Here is a 17495-nt window from a genome sequence, read left to right as displayed (position 1 = left end):
AAGCAATATTGCGGAAATTGACTCCGCACGGACGTATTAATTAACGTGAACCAATCAATCAGTTCACATTTTGGAGAGCGGTGTAATTTGATATTACAGCTCGGTACGTGTATTCTATAAGTAAGTATAACATTTAACCTGTAATTAATACTGTTAACTTTTTTGAGATACAGTGTTGAAAAGATTAGAGGAGTTTCGTCATTGTTTAATTTCGTCACGATTTTATTAAGTCACTGAGAAGTTATGAAAATGTAGAATATACATAGTAATAGTACATAAGTATTATGATTTATAAATAAAATAACATCTCACTTTTATTATTTACTCGATCTCTGTATTTAACAAACCTAAAAAATAGTGATATCATTATTAAAAAACATTTGAAGATTTGATACTTTGACTAAATCTCTTTTCAAATTTAAATTAGTATTTCATTCGGAATCCATATTTTTAACATTATTTGTTTAACTAAAGTGTTTGAATAAACGGACACATAAAACCCACAAATAAAGATACCGTTTCCTTTGGTGTTAGGAAAAGTGCCAAAGACTAATTAACATAATTATTCTCGTGAAAAGGACGATGACTAAGAAAGATTATAGCAATAATTTTCCAGTATAACTGCGAATGGAGTCGTGTTTCCCACAAAATCGTCCATCTTTAGGATGGAAATAAAACAGAACAATGTAATAGGAGAGCGGAGCACACGTCCCGTTGCCATTAGGGCTAGCGCACAATGGCCGGGAGCCTCTCGTAATTATTATAAAACACAGTAATAAATCACCATCTGCCCGCTTCTGTAGCCTGTGTTGCCACTTTCCAAATTTATCCGCCCGCTGGCGCGAGGGGAGGGAATTCACGCCCTTCCTCTCCAAGCTTATTTATTTTCGGCTAATGGCGCCGAGCAGCTTACGGAAATTAAATACTGTGTTGTGAGACTTTGACCGCATTATAATTTTAACAGGACCTATTAATATGTTTTCACTTACTAGTAAAATGAAAGCTTTTATATATGTTTTGATTTGAAAATAAAAACTCACGTTTGTCCCTCCGAACATTAATATATATGTTAAGATGAGTAAATATTTTGAAACAATGTAAAAACATCTGTACTTGAATGATTATGTAGTGGCAATTTACATCTGACTTGTTTTTATTACGTCGAATCCATCGATGTTTCGACGGTTCTAAATTTCAATCAACTTGAATTAATACCTCAACTCTCGGAACTGAAGCCAGCGGCATCTGGCGCGCACCGTAAAAAATGCCCCCGAGACTGGTTTATGAGCCGTGAGGAGACTTTACGTGCTAACAATTAAGAGGCTATCCAGACTCAGTACGGTGCATTCCATGCCACTAATTAGCAGAAATATTTTGAATACTTTTTTTTTATTCTCCTCACATTATTAACTAATTTACACTTGATATTACCACGCAAGTTTCCAGAACCAGTCAGTGAAATACTACGATCAAATGTTTGTTCTTTTTCTGTGTAGAAAACCTTTTAAGAGAGCAAAGTTTACCTTACCAACAGGTCGGTAGCGCATTCAATGGATGTAAATGAAATCCCCGGAACTTTGTTTGTCTCTGTGTGGGAAACAATGAACAAGTCTGATTAGAACCATTCTCAGACGGAACCTCGCCGCCCACAACACTCATATGTATTATTAAAGTTGTTGCTACCTCAAAAAACAATGGGAACCATTCTTGTTGATTAAAAATTATTGAGATATTCATCATGTTCTTGAATATCAATAAACCCTCAACAAAATAATCCGGACTATATTGAGCTGCGCAGTTGGATGTGTCGATAAAATTAAACAAAGAAAGCGAGCGGTGGCGAGGTCGGGCCATTCGGCTGTTGATTACGCAGCCCAAGCTGTAATTAGCACCGTCTAAATGAACCTATTTCAGTGCTTTGCTCCCCTGGTATGACCAAAGAGATCTCAATCAGACTGTAAACATTTAGTTAGATAGGACTGCTAAGCCCCTCTCCGTTAATTACTCGGATTAATTGAATTACTCAGCATTGCCTCTCTGTAGATATTGCCTCCCTTGACAAAAGGCTTGAATTAATTAAATAGACTTATTGCTTCAAACTTCAGTCTCATGACTACAGAATCAATTTCATATAATACCCACATAAGTATCTTAATTATAATCGAATTATCTTCACTTATTATTTATCTTCAACTCAAGTAAAATTTATAACTTCATTTCTCAATTAAATGATATTGCGCAATTCATAAAATATTGAAACATTAAGTAAATCACTCGTAAAGGAAAACGTGAAGCCTGTAAAATAATTTGCTTGCATACCCGTTAGTCTTGTCATAAATTAACAATTTATTGAAAAACGTTTTAATAAAGTTTGCTTGACCGTTAACAAGTCGAGGCATTCATTACCAAGCGAGCATAAAAGGTGTAAAGGCCTCGGTATTGGTAAGAACAGGGTTATTAATACTGCTATAGATGCTATCTCGCTCCACGGCTAATAAGGGTCCAGTTAATTCACAACACTGTTTCGTGGACAGACTGAATATTTTAACATTTAATCGTGGCTTTTCGGTTATGAGCTATAAATGGAGAAAAAAGTCATGGTTATAGCTTATAGCGGCCATAAAGCCGCTATGAAAAAGTAACGACAAAAAGGACCAAGTGTGTTCAATAATCGCAGAGAGCCAGGTCCATAAATTAAAGTATTACTGCTCTTGTTAATACTCTCATAGACTCATATCAACGTCGTCGTTTTGTGGCATCATAACCGATCCACATATTCTTTTTCATCTTATTACTTTTTATATTAAAAGAATTTAAGCGTACTTAATTACGTATTGGCGGCCAATATCACAAACGTTAATGTATAACAGAAAACAAGTGTTCATTTGATAAAATTATTATAAAGGATTATGGTATTACAATTAGATAATGAAATATAATGACTGTGATTATTTATAAGCATGTAATAGGTTATAAATACTATCATAAAATAATATATATGTCTTACTATGCAATTAATAATTTAACTATTATCACAATCGCGGCTATTTAAGTAATTTTAGAGATGAATAATTGACAAGAATCGTGTATTTTATTAAAATTATAAATCTGTTATATCAACCACAACCTGAGCTAATTTTACGAATAACGACAGTACTCCAGTGTGTTTTACCTCAGCTGCTAACCAAGCCCGATAAACTTGTTTTGATAAAGTACCTAATCAGTAAGATAATTAATCAGTTAGATATTGATCAGACGGCAACTCCTAAAGTAATTAAATTATTCGGTATAAATGGTGTTGTTGATAGACTAATGAAATGTACCTTCTTTAGCTCATTAAACCTGTTACACCACACCGTTTTGAGTAAAATTTAAAGGTATTTTCTGCAGCGAATATTATTATAATGAAATGTGAATTTCAGAATGCCAAAGCTATGCCTCATGTCTTAGAAGAACAAATATTTTGAGTCAGCATTAGGGAATATCTATTAAATTAGGATCTATTGTGTATTTTTTCCAAATAATTTTATTGTATTGAAGGCGAACTTTGGCATTCACGGATCGCAAAGCGGGTACATGTACCAGGCGTGCATAAGCGTGCAGAAGATGAGACAGCGAGCGCTACGGTGCATTGCGTTCGTGCGCTAGTAACAACTCACCACCTTCCGTCTCGTGCCACACGATGCCCTCCAGCGTGACTGATGTACCAGGCTCGCAGGGCCCCAAACAGTCTGGCTCTGTGATCGTCCCCACTGATGTGCCGACACATACTTCTGCAGTCTCCTGTAAATGTAACAGTTAAGCTATTAGTTTTTTGAGTGACTCAAGGAAATTTTTTGATTCCAACGCTCCTATACTGTTAACGAATTTTGTTAGTGGCATTGAAAAATTCATACATCGCACACCACGCTACTGGAATAAATTTAATATTTCCTTTGTATTTTTTTTTTTCATAGCAATGACTAAACTATTCTGTGACGAAATCATTTCCTTTCCTTATAAACACCTATTCAAATCGATTAACGCTGTAAATGTTACATTAACTATTAATAATAACTGTTTGTTAGCATAAAACATTGTTTCTTCAACAAGAAATATAAACACTACGCGGCTATAATTAATCCCAGAACATGAGGGTTCACAATATGTTAGGTGGTGTTCCCTGTTCTGTGCTGCTAGTAAGTAGATTGTTCGCCCGATCACGAACCTGCCATTACATGCATACAGATTGACGGAACACCGACCCCGAAAATGGCAAAGGAAGTTTCCAAGTAAATAACTGCTGTATTTTTCCGCTACATAGAAGAAGGTGTCATCATTTATATCAATGGTTACATTGTATCGCTAAGTGTATGATTACAGAATACATAAACATTTTAACTTGTCACGCCTTGGAGCTAGTTTTGATTATAACTTCCCGTGTAGGCATTGGACAACTGACTTTCTAACGGCTCATTAAAAATGTAAGACATATAAAGCAAGGAAACAATTGTTAGGCTCCTGAGATGCAGCAATGGAACTTTTGTGCTAATATACCACGAGTCGTTTTAATCCTTTCAATATTTCCATAAAATTTATTAATTGCATAAACAAACAGCATTTCGTGGAACTCGGCTACCGAAATAAATTAATTATTACGTTAGGGGCACGTATTATATTATGCTAACAAAAGGATAATAAAGCGTCAAGCCAATTTACTAGTTTGTACACCATGAATTTACAAGTACAACCAGAATTAATTACTTTTTATCACAATTTATCGTTTTCATACAAACGTAAACCAAAATTCAATTAAGCCGTCATCTGTTTGAATTGAAAATTTCAATTAAGTTTACAATACGCAATTCTCTGAAAGATTAATCGGGTCCCAATGTTAATTCCAGTCGATTTGCCACAGTTCAAACGATTTCATATTCAATTAGACGCCGTGTATTATGAATGAGCGAATTAATCACTAGTTAAATATAACAAAACTATTGGTTTGTTATAACCTATATTTATATAGCTTGGAAATGCCCTGCGGATAGGGTTGCGACAATACGAACATTTGGCGGCTTTAACCATAATTTAAAATTAAGGAAAGTTTTAATCTGAACTTATGTCTTACGAATAATGTAAAATTCTACTTTGAAAACGGTTAAACGAATATTTTCAAAGACCTTTATGCAGACTTCATAGCTCTCTCTCTCTCTCATCTTTGAGTGTTACCAGGGGTGTGGGGTTTGTCAGGTTCGCAGCGGTCCATTTCGGACATTTATAGCATTGCACAAAACATGGTATATTATTATAATTTTTGTAGCATAACAAAGAAGGAAACACTGGTTTTTTAAATATTGATTAATTTACTATTTACTTCAATTTTAGATAAGTAAGTAGGTACCTACCTAATTTAGCACGCCAACCCTATCAAACGTGCACCATCGTTTTGCGGTGTTATTACGCCTTAATTACACAAACGAACACACAATAAACGGAATATCGTGAAATCGTGATAATTGACAAAGCTACAGCGAAAGCGAACCGCAAGCCTTTGTGAAATATTGCAACACAGCGCAATTTGAACCGCGGGTCGTGATTGGACAATAAATTATAGCTTTTATATTAATTATTACACCGATAATGTTGTGTCCATAATTTATAATGCCAAATACATGAATATTGGATAAACAAGTTAAGTTTTGCGCGTGCCTACTCGTATTGCTTAGCTGTTGCCTATTTGAATTCAAAATGCAATATGAGACCGATCAGAAAATAACTTAAAAAAATACACGATTCATTTCCGGAGAGTCCAATGAATTTTTTTAGGATTTTCGCCCCAGTCAAAATTCATTACTAAAAACAATTTTGGGAAACAAACGGCAACGCAAGTTACGTTATATGTAAGTTTTTTTCAATATTTTTTGTATGTTCGAAAATAATTGAGGAAAATTTTTAGTTTTAATATGGTACCACAGTGTTTATATGATACTTAGGAGTACACAAAAATTCTAAATAATATTTCAAGTCAGTCAATTCCAATGAAAACAGTCAAAAAGAATCACAAATATTGGCTCAAGTGTACCAAGATTGCATAAATGTAAGAACATTTGCCTCGGAGAACATAATCAAATGAAGCCATTTACATTCAGCGCTTGACAGAGAAAGGAGCGGCTATATTAGGTCTTCTCGCTCACGCACGCGGTTAATGGCATCACAAATTGTGAAGTGCTCAGGTACTGAATCCTCCTGCGCGCCGTTCCCCAAACTGTAGCTATTGGGAGAATAAATTTTTATGTGAATCGACAAATATTATTGCCTCCATAATAATAATATCACGTTTCAGTGACAACAGGATAGCTGTACCATTGCGAGTTAAAGCGTTCTGTATTTAATTTGAAATTTTGTTGGCCGTTTCCAAGTAAGTAGGTATGAATGTTATTTTAAAATTATACGTCAAAATGAATAAACATTATAATAATTACAGCTTACAGTCATTAATAGAAATCGATTGAAAACGAGAAAAACGTCAAATAAAAACCAAACTAATGAGAAATGAAGATTGCAGTTAACAGACTGAAAGTAGGTATTAGCAGTTAGTGGTCCGATAACTTTGCACGAGTGCTCTTACAGTTTAGCTATTAGTTTACATTTAATCTGGTATCCGATATAATACATCATCTAAAATAAAAACTCTGAGTGATATTTACCATACTCTTTTGATAATATGAGACAGAAATAAGTATATAAGTGTGATTGTGTTATTATGTACTTAAGTAGAAGCGGTGTATAAAAAATGTATTTGAATTACGTTTATCAATTAGCAGTGCACACTCAAATCTATGCTATATACTCGAGATGAAGTCATATGTCAGAATACATTAAGAAAGATAACTGCAAAATAATCGATTGCCCCATACCCACGCGTCGCCTATAAATAAAATTAAACGTTTTATTGTTAGTCGAAAGACAAATGTGCTATCATCTTACGCCCACGGTCGCTCGCGAGCGTTCAAACAAACGCCAAAGACATTCCGTTTATATGGACAGTTAAGCCACAAACATCTTAATATTTCGACACGCCATATCTCCATTAAATCCTTTATGAACGCTGGCGTGAACGTTACAAGTTGAGTCTAGGGGAGGCATTGTGCTAGCGAGGGTCGGTAAAGTTATAGCGCGGCTCAATGCTCTCCCGATAGTCGAGTGCAAACAGGAGGGGTCGCCGGCTCAGCTGCCGCTTTATCTCTTCAACGAACCGGCGAAAACTAAGAAAAAACGTTGGTACGGTCAGCTTCGAATTTACATATCAATAAAGTCCGCTCGAGTGCGCTAGAGGCCATATTTGACGCAAATAAGAGATGCCGGTGTCAATGCGGCTAATTGAAACAATAGGAAGTAAATCAATTCACAACATGAAGAACAAAAGGACGCGCCGAGAAGGAAAGTAATGAGTGCCGCCTTGCACGATTAAGACGCCGAAGGGAATCGTTTGAGACCCTGCGTTGCGGCGCCTTCTCGTAGGAACTAATTTGTAGTCACTCCGCCGACCCAAGCCGCAAAAGGAAACTGTTTCGCCGAACGCCACCCTCTTACATGCCTAATGACTCGAAACAATGTTTTCCTGACCGTTGACGACCTGACTCATACGAGCGTCACTTTTAAAGGCCATTAAGATTTACCTAGTGTTCGTGCGGCGAGCCATAACAAATTACTCGAATTCCGTGAACGTGGCAAATATTTGGCAGAGTGCTAGACTTAAAAGCGAGAAACGTTGAATGGTGTGACCGAATTACATCGAGCTAACATGTCATTAAAATAATTTAAGGAAATGGTTCATTTTAGTGCTGGTGTTTATGACGACGATACGCTGGATGGAAATGGACGCAATGGCAGTAAACGCTGAGACGTAGCCACCCACTATCTCGTTTATATACCAGCGATAGAACATTTCCTGTGCCACAAAAGATGATGGGAAACTGTTTAAACAATCTGTTCCGAATGCAATGCACCGCCTTGACCCACTAGCTTATACAAATAACCATTAAAATTACTGCCAATTAGAAAGCTGTTGTTATGGAAATTATTTGATGTTCACAGTATTGTTTTAAATGTTAAAACTACTTGTTCAATAATGACTGCCATTAACATTTTCATTTCCAACTTACCGGTAATTATCGTCAATCGCGCAACAGCACAATAAGACGTGCCACCAAACGGACCACTGGTTTAATTTATACTAATTCCGACAAATAAATTTTATGGCATAACCGCAAACAATACAAATTCTTATTACGTGAGTTGGCCGCTTATTTTATGTAATTTGTAGTTATAAAATCTTTATTAGATTTTTTGTGGTGAGAATTATTAAAAACTCAAATAAACTTCAACGTCGTTTAACGATATTAGGAACCCACGCACGCCAGAGAATAACAGTAAATCAAAAAGAAAAACAAATAATGGAAATGCGGCCGCGGGCAGTAGCTAGTGAATAATAATAAAGCATGTAACACAATCAGCGACGTAGGGCCGCGACCCTCCTCAGCGCTGACACTCTCTAATTAACTTTGTACAATTCGATTTGGGTTGAGGCGAACGCATCGCAACCGTTTCAATATTCGTTTATCTAGACTGCTAGCTGGCAACCCTCGCACCTTGTCAACGTCAATCGCGATTGTCGGCTGATGTTGGGAAGCATTGGAATATTTAAAATCTGCATGCAGAAAGTGTTCTTGATGATATATTTTGTTATTAAATAATCACATTTTGAAAATATTTGCGATTTTAAATTCAGAAATATAAACTTTGGATCAGATTTACACTTATTTTTATAGTATTATATCAAATCAAAATATTCTTCCATTGATTGAGAATGTTTAAGTTTAGCGAGTTACTAATATAATTTCGAAATAAGATCTGAAATATAATGTCAGTATACAATGTCAATACGTACAATGATTAAAAATTGAATAGGCTAGGCTGTTGTCTGTTGTGAGTAGGCTCCAATAAAAATTACTACAGCTCTTATTAAGTATCACTAAGTAAGCATAGCAACACAGTTTAATTGGACAGGACCGTTCTAATTGTTTAACAACAGTTTATTTATCGTTATCACTGTACATTAATATACTCTGACCCCGGATCCGACCCCTGTCCTCCACCATGTGTACACACATATCATATTTATTTATTTAATTATATAAGATAAGTATTTCTGTTAGTCCGACAAGTCGTACCTACGAAGATTCTCGAATTTTTCAATCTGTTTACTACTGAAATTCATACAAGTTATGTCAATTATATTATACATTTGATATTGAATATAGATAGGAACACAGCTGCCTGGATATACTGTTTGTCCCCCTAGCTTTTGACATTGCAACACACAATGGAAGATAAATAAATTACCTTCCTTTGAACACAAACTATATTCTGAAAGCATCACATAACATCGCTCAAAACAGTTACTTTAATTATAAAAAAAAAACTGTCATAGCTATCTTCAATTTACAACCATGTTTAACAGAAATATACTGCTTTGACATTTAAAGTAATAAAATATGAACGCTTTCGTCTTCATAATCTTTGCGATATTTAGTATTCATTAAGCAGCTTATTCAAATCTTGGATGAAGATAAAATTGCCAAGACTACACAGCTACAAACTTTAAGATAGCAAATAAAGAGATACCGGCTACTAAAGAGGCTTTTAAGAGCGAACTTTTCATTCATTTCATTACAAAAGATAAAAACTAAAGTATTATTGCACTGCGGAGTTTGCCCGAGGGTTCGCATTGAGTGAAAGAATGCAACTTTGTTCTCTTTTGTACGGTGGCCGGCGTTGGTGCGATTTTAACTTTAATGTTAGGGCATTAAGAGTGTAGATAGGAGTGGTAGGTGTGAATTGCACAAGCCTAGTGAGGGCCCGGCGAAAACCTTAGTAAACGTAGGATGCGACACGGAACAACGCGGCGAAATTGCTTTGAATCTAGAACGACATAATCACGCGGCCACACTCGTGTATGTTGACGACATTCTTAATACAAAACGTACAAACAAACTACACCACTATGACATTAGCATCACCCTACTAATATTAAAAATGCGAAAGTTTGTAAGGTAGGGAAGGATGTGTGTCTTTGTTACACTTTCACGCAAAAACTTCTGAACGGATTTTCATGAAACATTGTAGTTAAATAACTTACATAGACTAACATAATTATAATAGTAAAATTAAGACGGATAGAGTCACGGTCAACAGTTTATATGAAAAATTTTGAAAGACAAAGCGGATGAGATTAATAAATCGGATAATGCTATCACTATTTTTATAGAACTAATCAACATCAAATCATAATAATTCTCCGTGTTACGTGGTTAAAATAAAAAACGTCAATAAAAAAGATAATCTTTTTCTTCAAAGGAGCAGAGTATCCATTCAATTCGGTTTAGCATTAAATTACAGAGCCCCACGTGGGCGGAGCCGCAGACAAAAGCTACCAACTATTATAATAGCCTGCTTCGGCATCGTGTACCATGTAAATAGACCGATTTCTCCCACTGCGCCCGCCATGTTGGCTTTGGTACATTAATTTTACAGCTGTACGGAGCTGGATTCACGCATAAATTCCACATTCATTTTGTTTATTTCAGTACCGATGTAATTAGTATGCAGATAGATGAATTGTTTTTTTTTTTCGTAAAAAAAAGTTTCTAATAAGTTGGTAGAGCGAGGTTTTCCAAAGTAGGTATTATAATAGCTTCACAACCGAAAACATTGATAGAAAGTAAAAAACAAATAAATGTTATATTTCCTCATTTATACTTCGATCGAATAAAATAAATCCATGTTTGAGTAAATGTGCTTTAAAATGTTTTAGTACTATTATGATTATTTCCTTACAGCTGTAAGTACTTGATATTCCTAATGAAAATTAATGTTACAACCGTTTTAATACAATATAACACTGTTCTGGGTTTAAACCATTAATTGTAAAGTTAAACCAGAGATCGCGTCGGTTAGTTTCACATTCATTAATAGGATTTACATAATAACATCCACACTAATTGGCATAAAATTATAATAATGGTCCTTCAGTTACCGTAACGATACATGTTCTTTTTTGAGTAGGTTCATAAAGCAGTAACATTATGTTTCACTTATCCATTTCACTTTTTTTAAACTAATCTATCAATTTTATTTTTGAACATAATCATTAAGGTCTGTCTCGGCTACGAAACAATACTCCGCATATTATTATTCTTGATTATATTAGATAGTAGACTCTCACTTGGAATTAAAACAGCAAAAAGCAACGAGGGGAATATACGAAATAAAAATATAATTCGGGCAACATCGTAATTTTCGTTCAAAGCCATTTAATTTAAGCACAGAGCCGTGGGTGGAATAATCTGATTTATATCTCGCCGTATTTCTTTTCATTCCCTGTTTGCGTTATTTGTTCAAAACATTTAGTTAAGTGATATTTTTTTCTCATTTTAATGCCGCTTTTGTGGCTTTTTGCCTTTCAACAGTTAAACGAGTAATTAAGTAAATTGCGATTTTAATATTCCAATAAATAATTATGACCTGTCCACAAGAAGAGAAGATTTAATTTACTACACCATTGAATGAAAAATACCGTAATTTCAAGTAATTTACGTTTTAATTATGGGTTGGTATAAAACGAAATTAATTACTAAGAAATACACTATCATAACTAATTATGAGAAGATCACTTAATTATTTTAATGTTTTTAAAGAACGTCTTTATGCGAGACCTTGTCGTACAAAGACCAAATATTTGTTTAAAACAAACAAATTATTTGCTAAACTAGATGTTTACTAAGTACCTTTGAAAAGTAAATATAAATTGGTTTTTGAAGTGGTCACCTACGTAATCTAGCTATGTTTGCCATAATAGCTTACTTCATTCAATGGAGTCTTCATCAACGGATCAACTGTTCTATAACCTCATAGTTTAATATAGACAAATATCGTTAATTTGACAAACAAAATGTAAACGTCTTTTAAATTTGCTTATTTTCTTAAAGCATGTTTAAAAATTTCAAAGAAAAATATATTCGATACCAGTGATCCCGGTAATATGAAATAGCGTGTCCCCAACCCTCCAACGTGTTATTTATCCTCCCGAATCTTTACGAGTACAATACCGGCTCGATTTTATCCCGGGGAGAGATAAAGAGGCTTAGTGAGCCATTGTATGTCTACCATTGGCAGGGAGGCGTAAACACAAAATTGTACTATAAACAAGTCACCAGCGAAGGGTAATCTATACTTTGAGAGATTCTACATCACATATATTTACGGTTAGCTTTTCCGATAGCAGGATTTCTTATAGTTCTTAGAATGAAAATTTCGATTGAGATTAATATTATATATATATATATATAGAATGTATTTTAATTTAATAGCCAGTTAACGGAGCATATAATGTCATTTATATATATATATATATTTAATTTATATGCTCCGTTAACTGGCTATTAAATTAAAATACATTCTTAGATAAAAAACACAAAAAATTAATTTGGAAATCAACTATACATGCAAATATCACGACTTCAGTATATCAGATATCTAGAATGTATTTTGCTGCCCAAGTAAATACTAAAAACAAAAGTTTCCGGTTCTTAATCAAGGGATGAATATAAAGAGCTAGCAACCCGTGATAAATTCATAACTTGTTTTTCCATCTGAAGGCCTCCTAATATGTAGCTAAGCCAGCCTTTGTGTTAAGTTGCAAAAGGCTGTCAAAGAAAAACATGTTACAAAATATTAATCAAGTACTTAATAAAACGAAAGCAAAGGCTTCATGAAATTTTGCTCGATTTCAGTTTATTTTTATAAATTTTGAAATGATTAATGAACCATTTGCACCGGCAAAGTCGATTTTAAACTCGCAGTGTTAATTTATTCACGATTCGCGAGGCATACTCATATGAATATTACAAAATACAAAAACAGTGCTAATGGAACAAGATGCTAAGCCACAGGCTCGCATAAATCTTCAAATTACACCCAACACTGAACTGACTTCATGCTTCTAGCTATTATTTAAAATTATTTTTAATTGAGTAAAAGCGAAGGAAAAACACAGCCGCTCCTCGAGTTAATTACCTTTGCTTCGTCCCAAAGCTTCTGTGACGAGACAAAAACGCCATCTTGTACGAAATATTCATCTTTAGCGGTTCTTTAAAAGAAAATGACAAGAGAAAAGGCTCGTAATGAAATCTGTTTTTTACTGCCGCTCAGCGTTTGAACAATTTTAATTTAACCTCTTTTTCATTGAAATTCACATTTCGTTTAGACACGAAGGGTTCTTTGCGAATGTCAATTGTGAAAAGGGTAGCGTATTACAAGAAATTTTCAAATTGCAGCCAATTAGTAAAATAAATGATATATTCTTGTAAGTACTTTCGGTATATTAAATTTTTAAAAACATCGTTATATTTTATTACTGACGAATTAAAAATGTACTACGTAACGATGCTGTGAAAGGAATCTGTTACGGCTGCTGAAATTTGAGCAATTTTAATTTAATCTCGTTTACATTGAAATTCAAGTTTCATCCCGACCGGGTTGGGTTCTTGGGAAATGTCAATTGTGAGAAGGGTTGGCTTTTTGGTATCCGCCCACTACAGCCGTGGTGCAAAGAAATAGCCTGCGTGACAAACATATTGAACTATTACCTCACTTTGTTGCCTGAAGTAATCTATGAACACATTTGTTGTAACTGTTACCGACATCTAAAGCAAAATGTATGTGCCAACTGCATTTTTCAAGCGTGTTTTGTAAAAGATTACAATGGAAGGCTTAATAACTTGAGATTCCATGTTTGTTACTTATTTAAGCTGAATTAAAATTCTATGATAAAAATGTTCATCTAAGATATGTGGCCTTCAAAGTTTGTGACTATTGACTCTATCTAACCCTAGATATATAATAAAGAAGTGTGTTTTTCATTTGGATCTTGCTTTTAGTACTTGTGTTTTTAATTTTGAAAACCTTCTTGAGCAAACACTAAGCCCAGATCACGTATCTTCACAGCGAAACATGAATAAAACATGACATGAAAACGAATACCTTTTAAAAAGTTAACAAGGTTTTCAGAGGTTTCCTTTGTTCCCCTGTTTCCAGACAATCAAATTGCTTGACGACGGCAAAATATTATTGAATTCAAGCCGTATTATTTGGAGACAAAATCATTTTGAGATACTTCCGAAGAGCATGCTGTTATTCAGATTCTGTTATATTTATTATTCCTACATTTGTTTCTATATATTATATGTAAGTATAAACAAATGAAGAAGAAAAACCATGATTCGTTACAATTCTTGTCATTGTTGAATTATGAGTAAGCTTTTCAAAGTTATCACCACATTATTTTTCATGCGAATCTGTAGTTTACCCATGAATACTACGTAGGTAATTTGTGTCTGTTCTATTTGGCGTTTTAATAACTTCTACCTAAAGAAAGACCTTTGTAAATTCCCACACGCCACAAAGGCTAATCTTCGGACATGTCAATTAGTAATTAATCTGGCATTAGAGAGTGGGGTTGCGAGTGGCCGGCAAGTTCCGATCCATTCCGCCCACACGCCACGGATAACCCTCTGTAACCAGATTACGGTACCGCGCGCTCCAGTGTCGACTAATTCGCACGCAAACTTACTATCACACACGCCACACTGCCTATGTTATCCTGGTAATTTGCAAGTTGTACTTCCAATTTGCACTATAACAGATGGATTTAATTCAATTTTAGATAACCCCTCTCTACATCACCTGCTTGGTTAAATAACAGTACCTAATAGCTCATAAGGCTTTACATCCGCCGAGGTTAATATTAAAAAACACCATACACAAAATTAAGGAAACTATTACCCTCAGTTCTCTCTCAGTCTCAGTGGAATGGAGTCTTATAGTGTCGCTTCGTCTTAGGAACATTAGCGGCGCAAGTATTTAAATATTTATTGATACTTTATTTGTTAAAACCTCCCTACTGACGTACTACTTCAATGCGCAATAAAATTCATTCATTCATTTCGTGCTTGTGTAAATAAAAATGTATTAGAATTTCTGTCATAAAGACGATATTACTCCGGCTTTCTATCGCGCGATCCGAGATTGTATTCCACATCGCAATACACCAATAAACCTCTTTGATATATAGAAATTCCTCTCTTGAGGATTGAACATAAAGACGGAAACTCAGACGTTTATATTTTCGCAGATTTTATTTCGCGTAGTAATAGTGGCTAGTATTATGAAGTGCGCTATTGATTGTAAAAGTCTTTCTTTCAAATATTCACTTACATAACCAAATGTGAAGCTCTTATTCATAATAGATAAGGTGTAAAAGGTAAAGGTAACAAGTCATTGAAAAAATTATACTTTTCGACTGTCTTTTTCGCTCTTATTTGAAATGAATCGTTCTTTTATTTGGTTTCGGCTGTGCAACGAATCGGTCGTTCGTCAGAAAAACAAAGAAAGGTATTAAAAAGGGATAAACTTTATTACAAAATTTTACATACATACATACATACATAAACTCACGCCTCTTTCCCGGAGGGGTAGGCAGAGACTACCTCTTTCCACTTGCCACGATCCCTGCATACTTCCTTTGCTTCATCCACATTCATAACTCTCTTCATGCAAGCTCGGCGGTTTCGGGCACTTTTGACCTGACCCTTCACCAGGACGTCCTTAATTTGATCAAGATATGTTCGTCTAGGTCTTTCCACCCCGACCTTTCCCTCCACACTCTCCTTGTATATCTGCTTAGTCAACCTGTTTACAAGATTTTTAAAGGCGATTTTACGAAATGTTCGATAATTGAATGTCAGGACGCACAATACGAACCTTAAAAGCATTTTTAGTCTGGAAGACGGGCGTGGTTCTTTGGAAAAAAAAGTCTCACACGTACCCACGGGCTACAGCTAGTTAGATATATACGGTCGAGCCTGGAGTTTATGGCATATAAAAGAGTATCAAGTTCTCGTCCGCCGGTTAACGACTGGCGGGTCGACTTCCGCAATAAAATAATAGTTTGGCCTCCACAACCGATTTCAGTTTTAACTGCCGAAAAATATTTGAAAGTTTTAATATTCTAAGCTAAATTTAACCATTAAGGTAGTTTCTGATTGTTAGTTTATATTATATAATATAGTATAATAGTTACTTTTATTTACTACACAATTTAAAGGTTCTCATCTTTGTTTTTAAATAAAAATAAGAACAGATACAACTTCATTTAAAAAAGCAATTAATTAGATAACGACCCAAAATATGTAGAATATATTATATATATATTAAAAGTAACCTCATCTACCAACTTCTTTATTTTTCAAGTGCGTTATAAAGACGCCAAGATTACAATATTTACGATTCACTTCTCCCTTACTTTCCTTGAAAACATCTCAAAAAGAAAATCAACGCAATAATTGTCTCATCTGCGCACATTAAATACAAGAGCCTGAGCCTTGTTTAAAAGAAACTTATTAATTATTACAAATAAAACTTGGCCCGCCGTAATTAAGAGTCCATTTTGCGACAACCTCTTAAAATTCACTTCACGAGGCAGCTAGGGAGGCTCAAAGGCGAAATAATTAAAGAGGGTAGAAGAAATGCCAGAAGGTAGAGAGATCAAAGCACGGCGCTCCCCTCCGTAAATAATACAGGGCTGCGCACCGGATTTTGGCATTTGTTACGGTTAAAATAGCTATTACCGTGAGTTACTGACAGCGCTTAGTTGGAAAATTATTTTTATTACCTATTGCAATATTGAAAACATCAATCCAATTTATTGGTACTTAAGTTCTACTTTTATAAAGGCAATTTGTCTTTTAATTGATATATGGCTTCATAAGCAAATTGTACATTATATTAATAGAGTTTTAAGCAACACGTTATGTATTTCGTTCATGTGTTAAATACGGCGCCTTGGTAATAATACAGACTATTAATACCCGAAATGTTAGAAACGTGACCATTCGCCTCTTCAAAATAATTATCCAAAATAAGAATTCACAAGTATGCTCACCAGAAACAGAAAATTATGCAAACTGCCTTGTTTGTATGCAAACACTTATGAATATTAATACCAACTGGCTCAATTAAGGTATTTTAAATAAAGTATTTATTCTATTGTTGAGGAGTTCACATTGTACATTTAGGAACCTACCTGTATGCAGGTACAAATTAGTATGGCCGCATTGAGACTCCGCGGACTTACCTGAAAAAATAATAAACTAATATTAAATGTTATCCATGTTTCTAAATACAAAGTACCGATTTCAAATTTATCAGATATATCAATCAATTAAATGAACAGTACGGCTACTACGCGATAGGTACTACAGAAATTCTTACTGTGGTACCTACAATACAAAACGTACTTACGCCATTGCTTACAGTACTACGAGAGGAGCCCGTACAATAATCGTAAAATCGCATTATTACGTCAACGTTTACAGCTGCGATTCAGGGCGCAAATC

The 17495-nt window shown here is 34.7% G+C and overlaps 1 protein-coding gene across 4 annotated transcripts in view; it reads right to left on the bottom strand.

Moving 5' to 3' along the window:
* LOC106139996 (zinc finger protein 608) overlaps positions 1-17495 on the bottom strand; it is a 92032-nt gene that overhangs the window by 11252 nt on the left and 63285 nt on the right. For 3 of the 4 annotated variants that reach the window (XM_060949535.1, XM_060949531.1, XM_060949532.1), the window contains exon 4: positions 3660-3783. In XM_060949535.1, coding sequence (XP_060805518.1) covers positions 3660-3783 — 124 coding nt within the window. The remainder of the gene's footprint in view (positions 1-3659; positions 3784-17495) is intronic. The other variant, XM_060949533.1, reaches the window with a different exon arrangement.

This window comes from Amyelois transitella, chromosome 19 (assembly GCF_032362555.1).
Source record: "Amyelois transitella isolate CPQ chromosome 19, ilAmyTran1.1, whole genome shotgun sequence".
Classification (NCBI taxonomy): domain Eukaryota; kingdom Metazoa; phylum Arthropoda; class Insecta; order Lepidoptera; family Pyralidae; genus Amyelois; species Amyelois transitella.
Note: the sequence above shows the minus strand (reverse complement) of the source record. Positions and strands in the feature narration are given on the sequence as shown.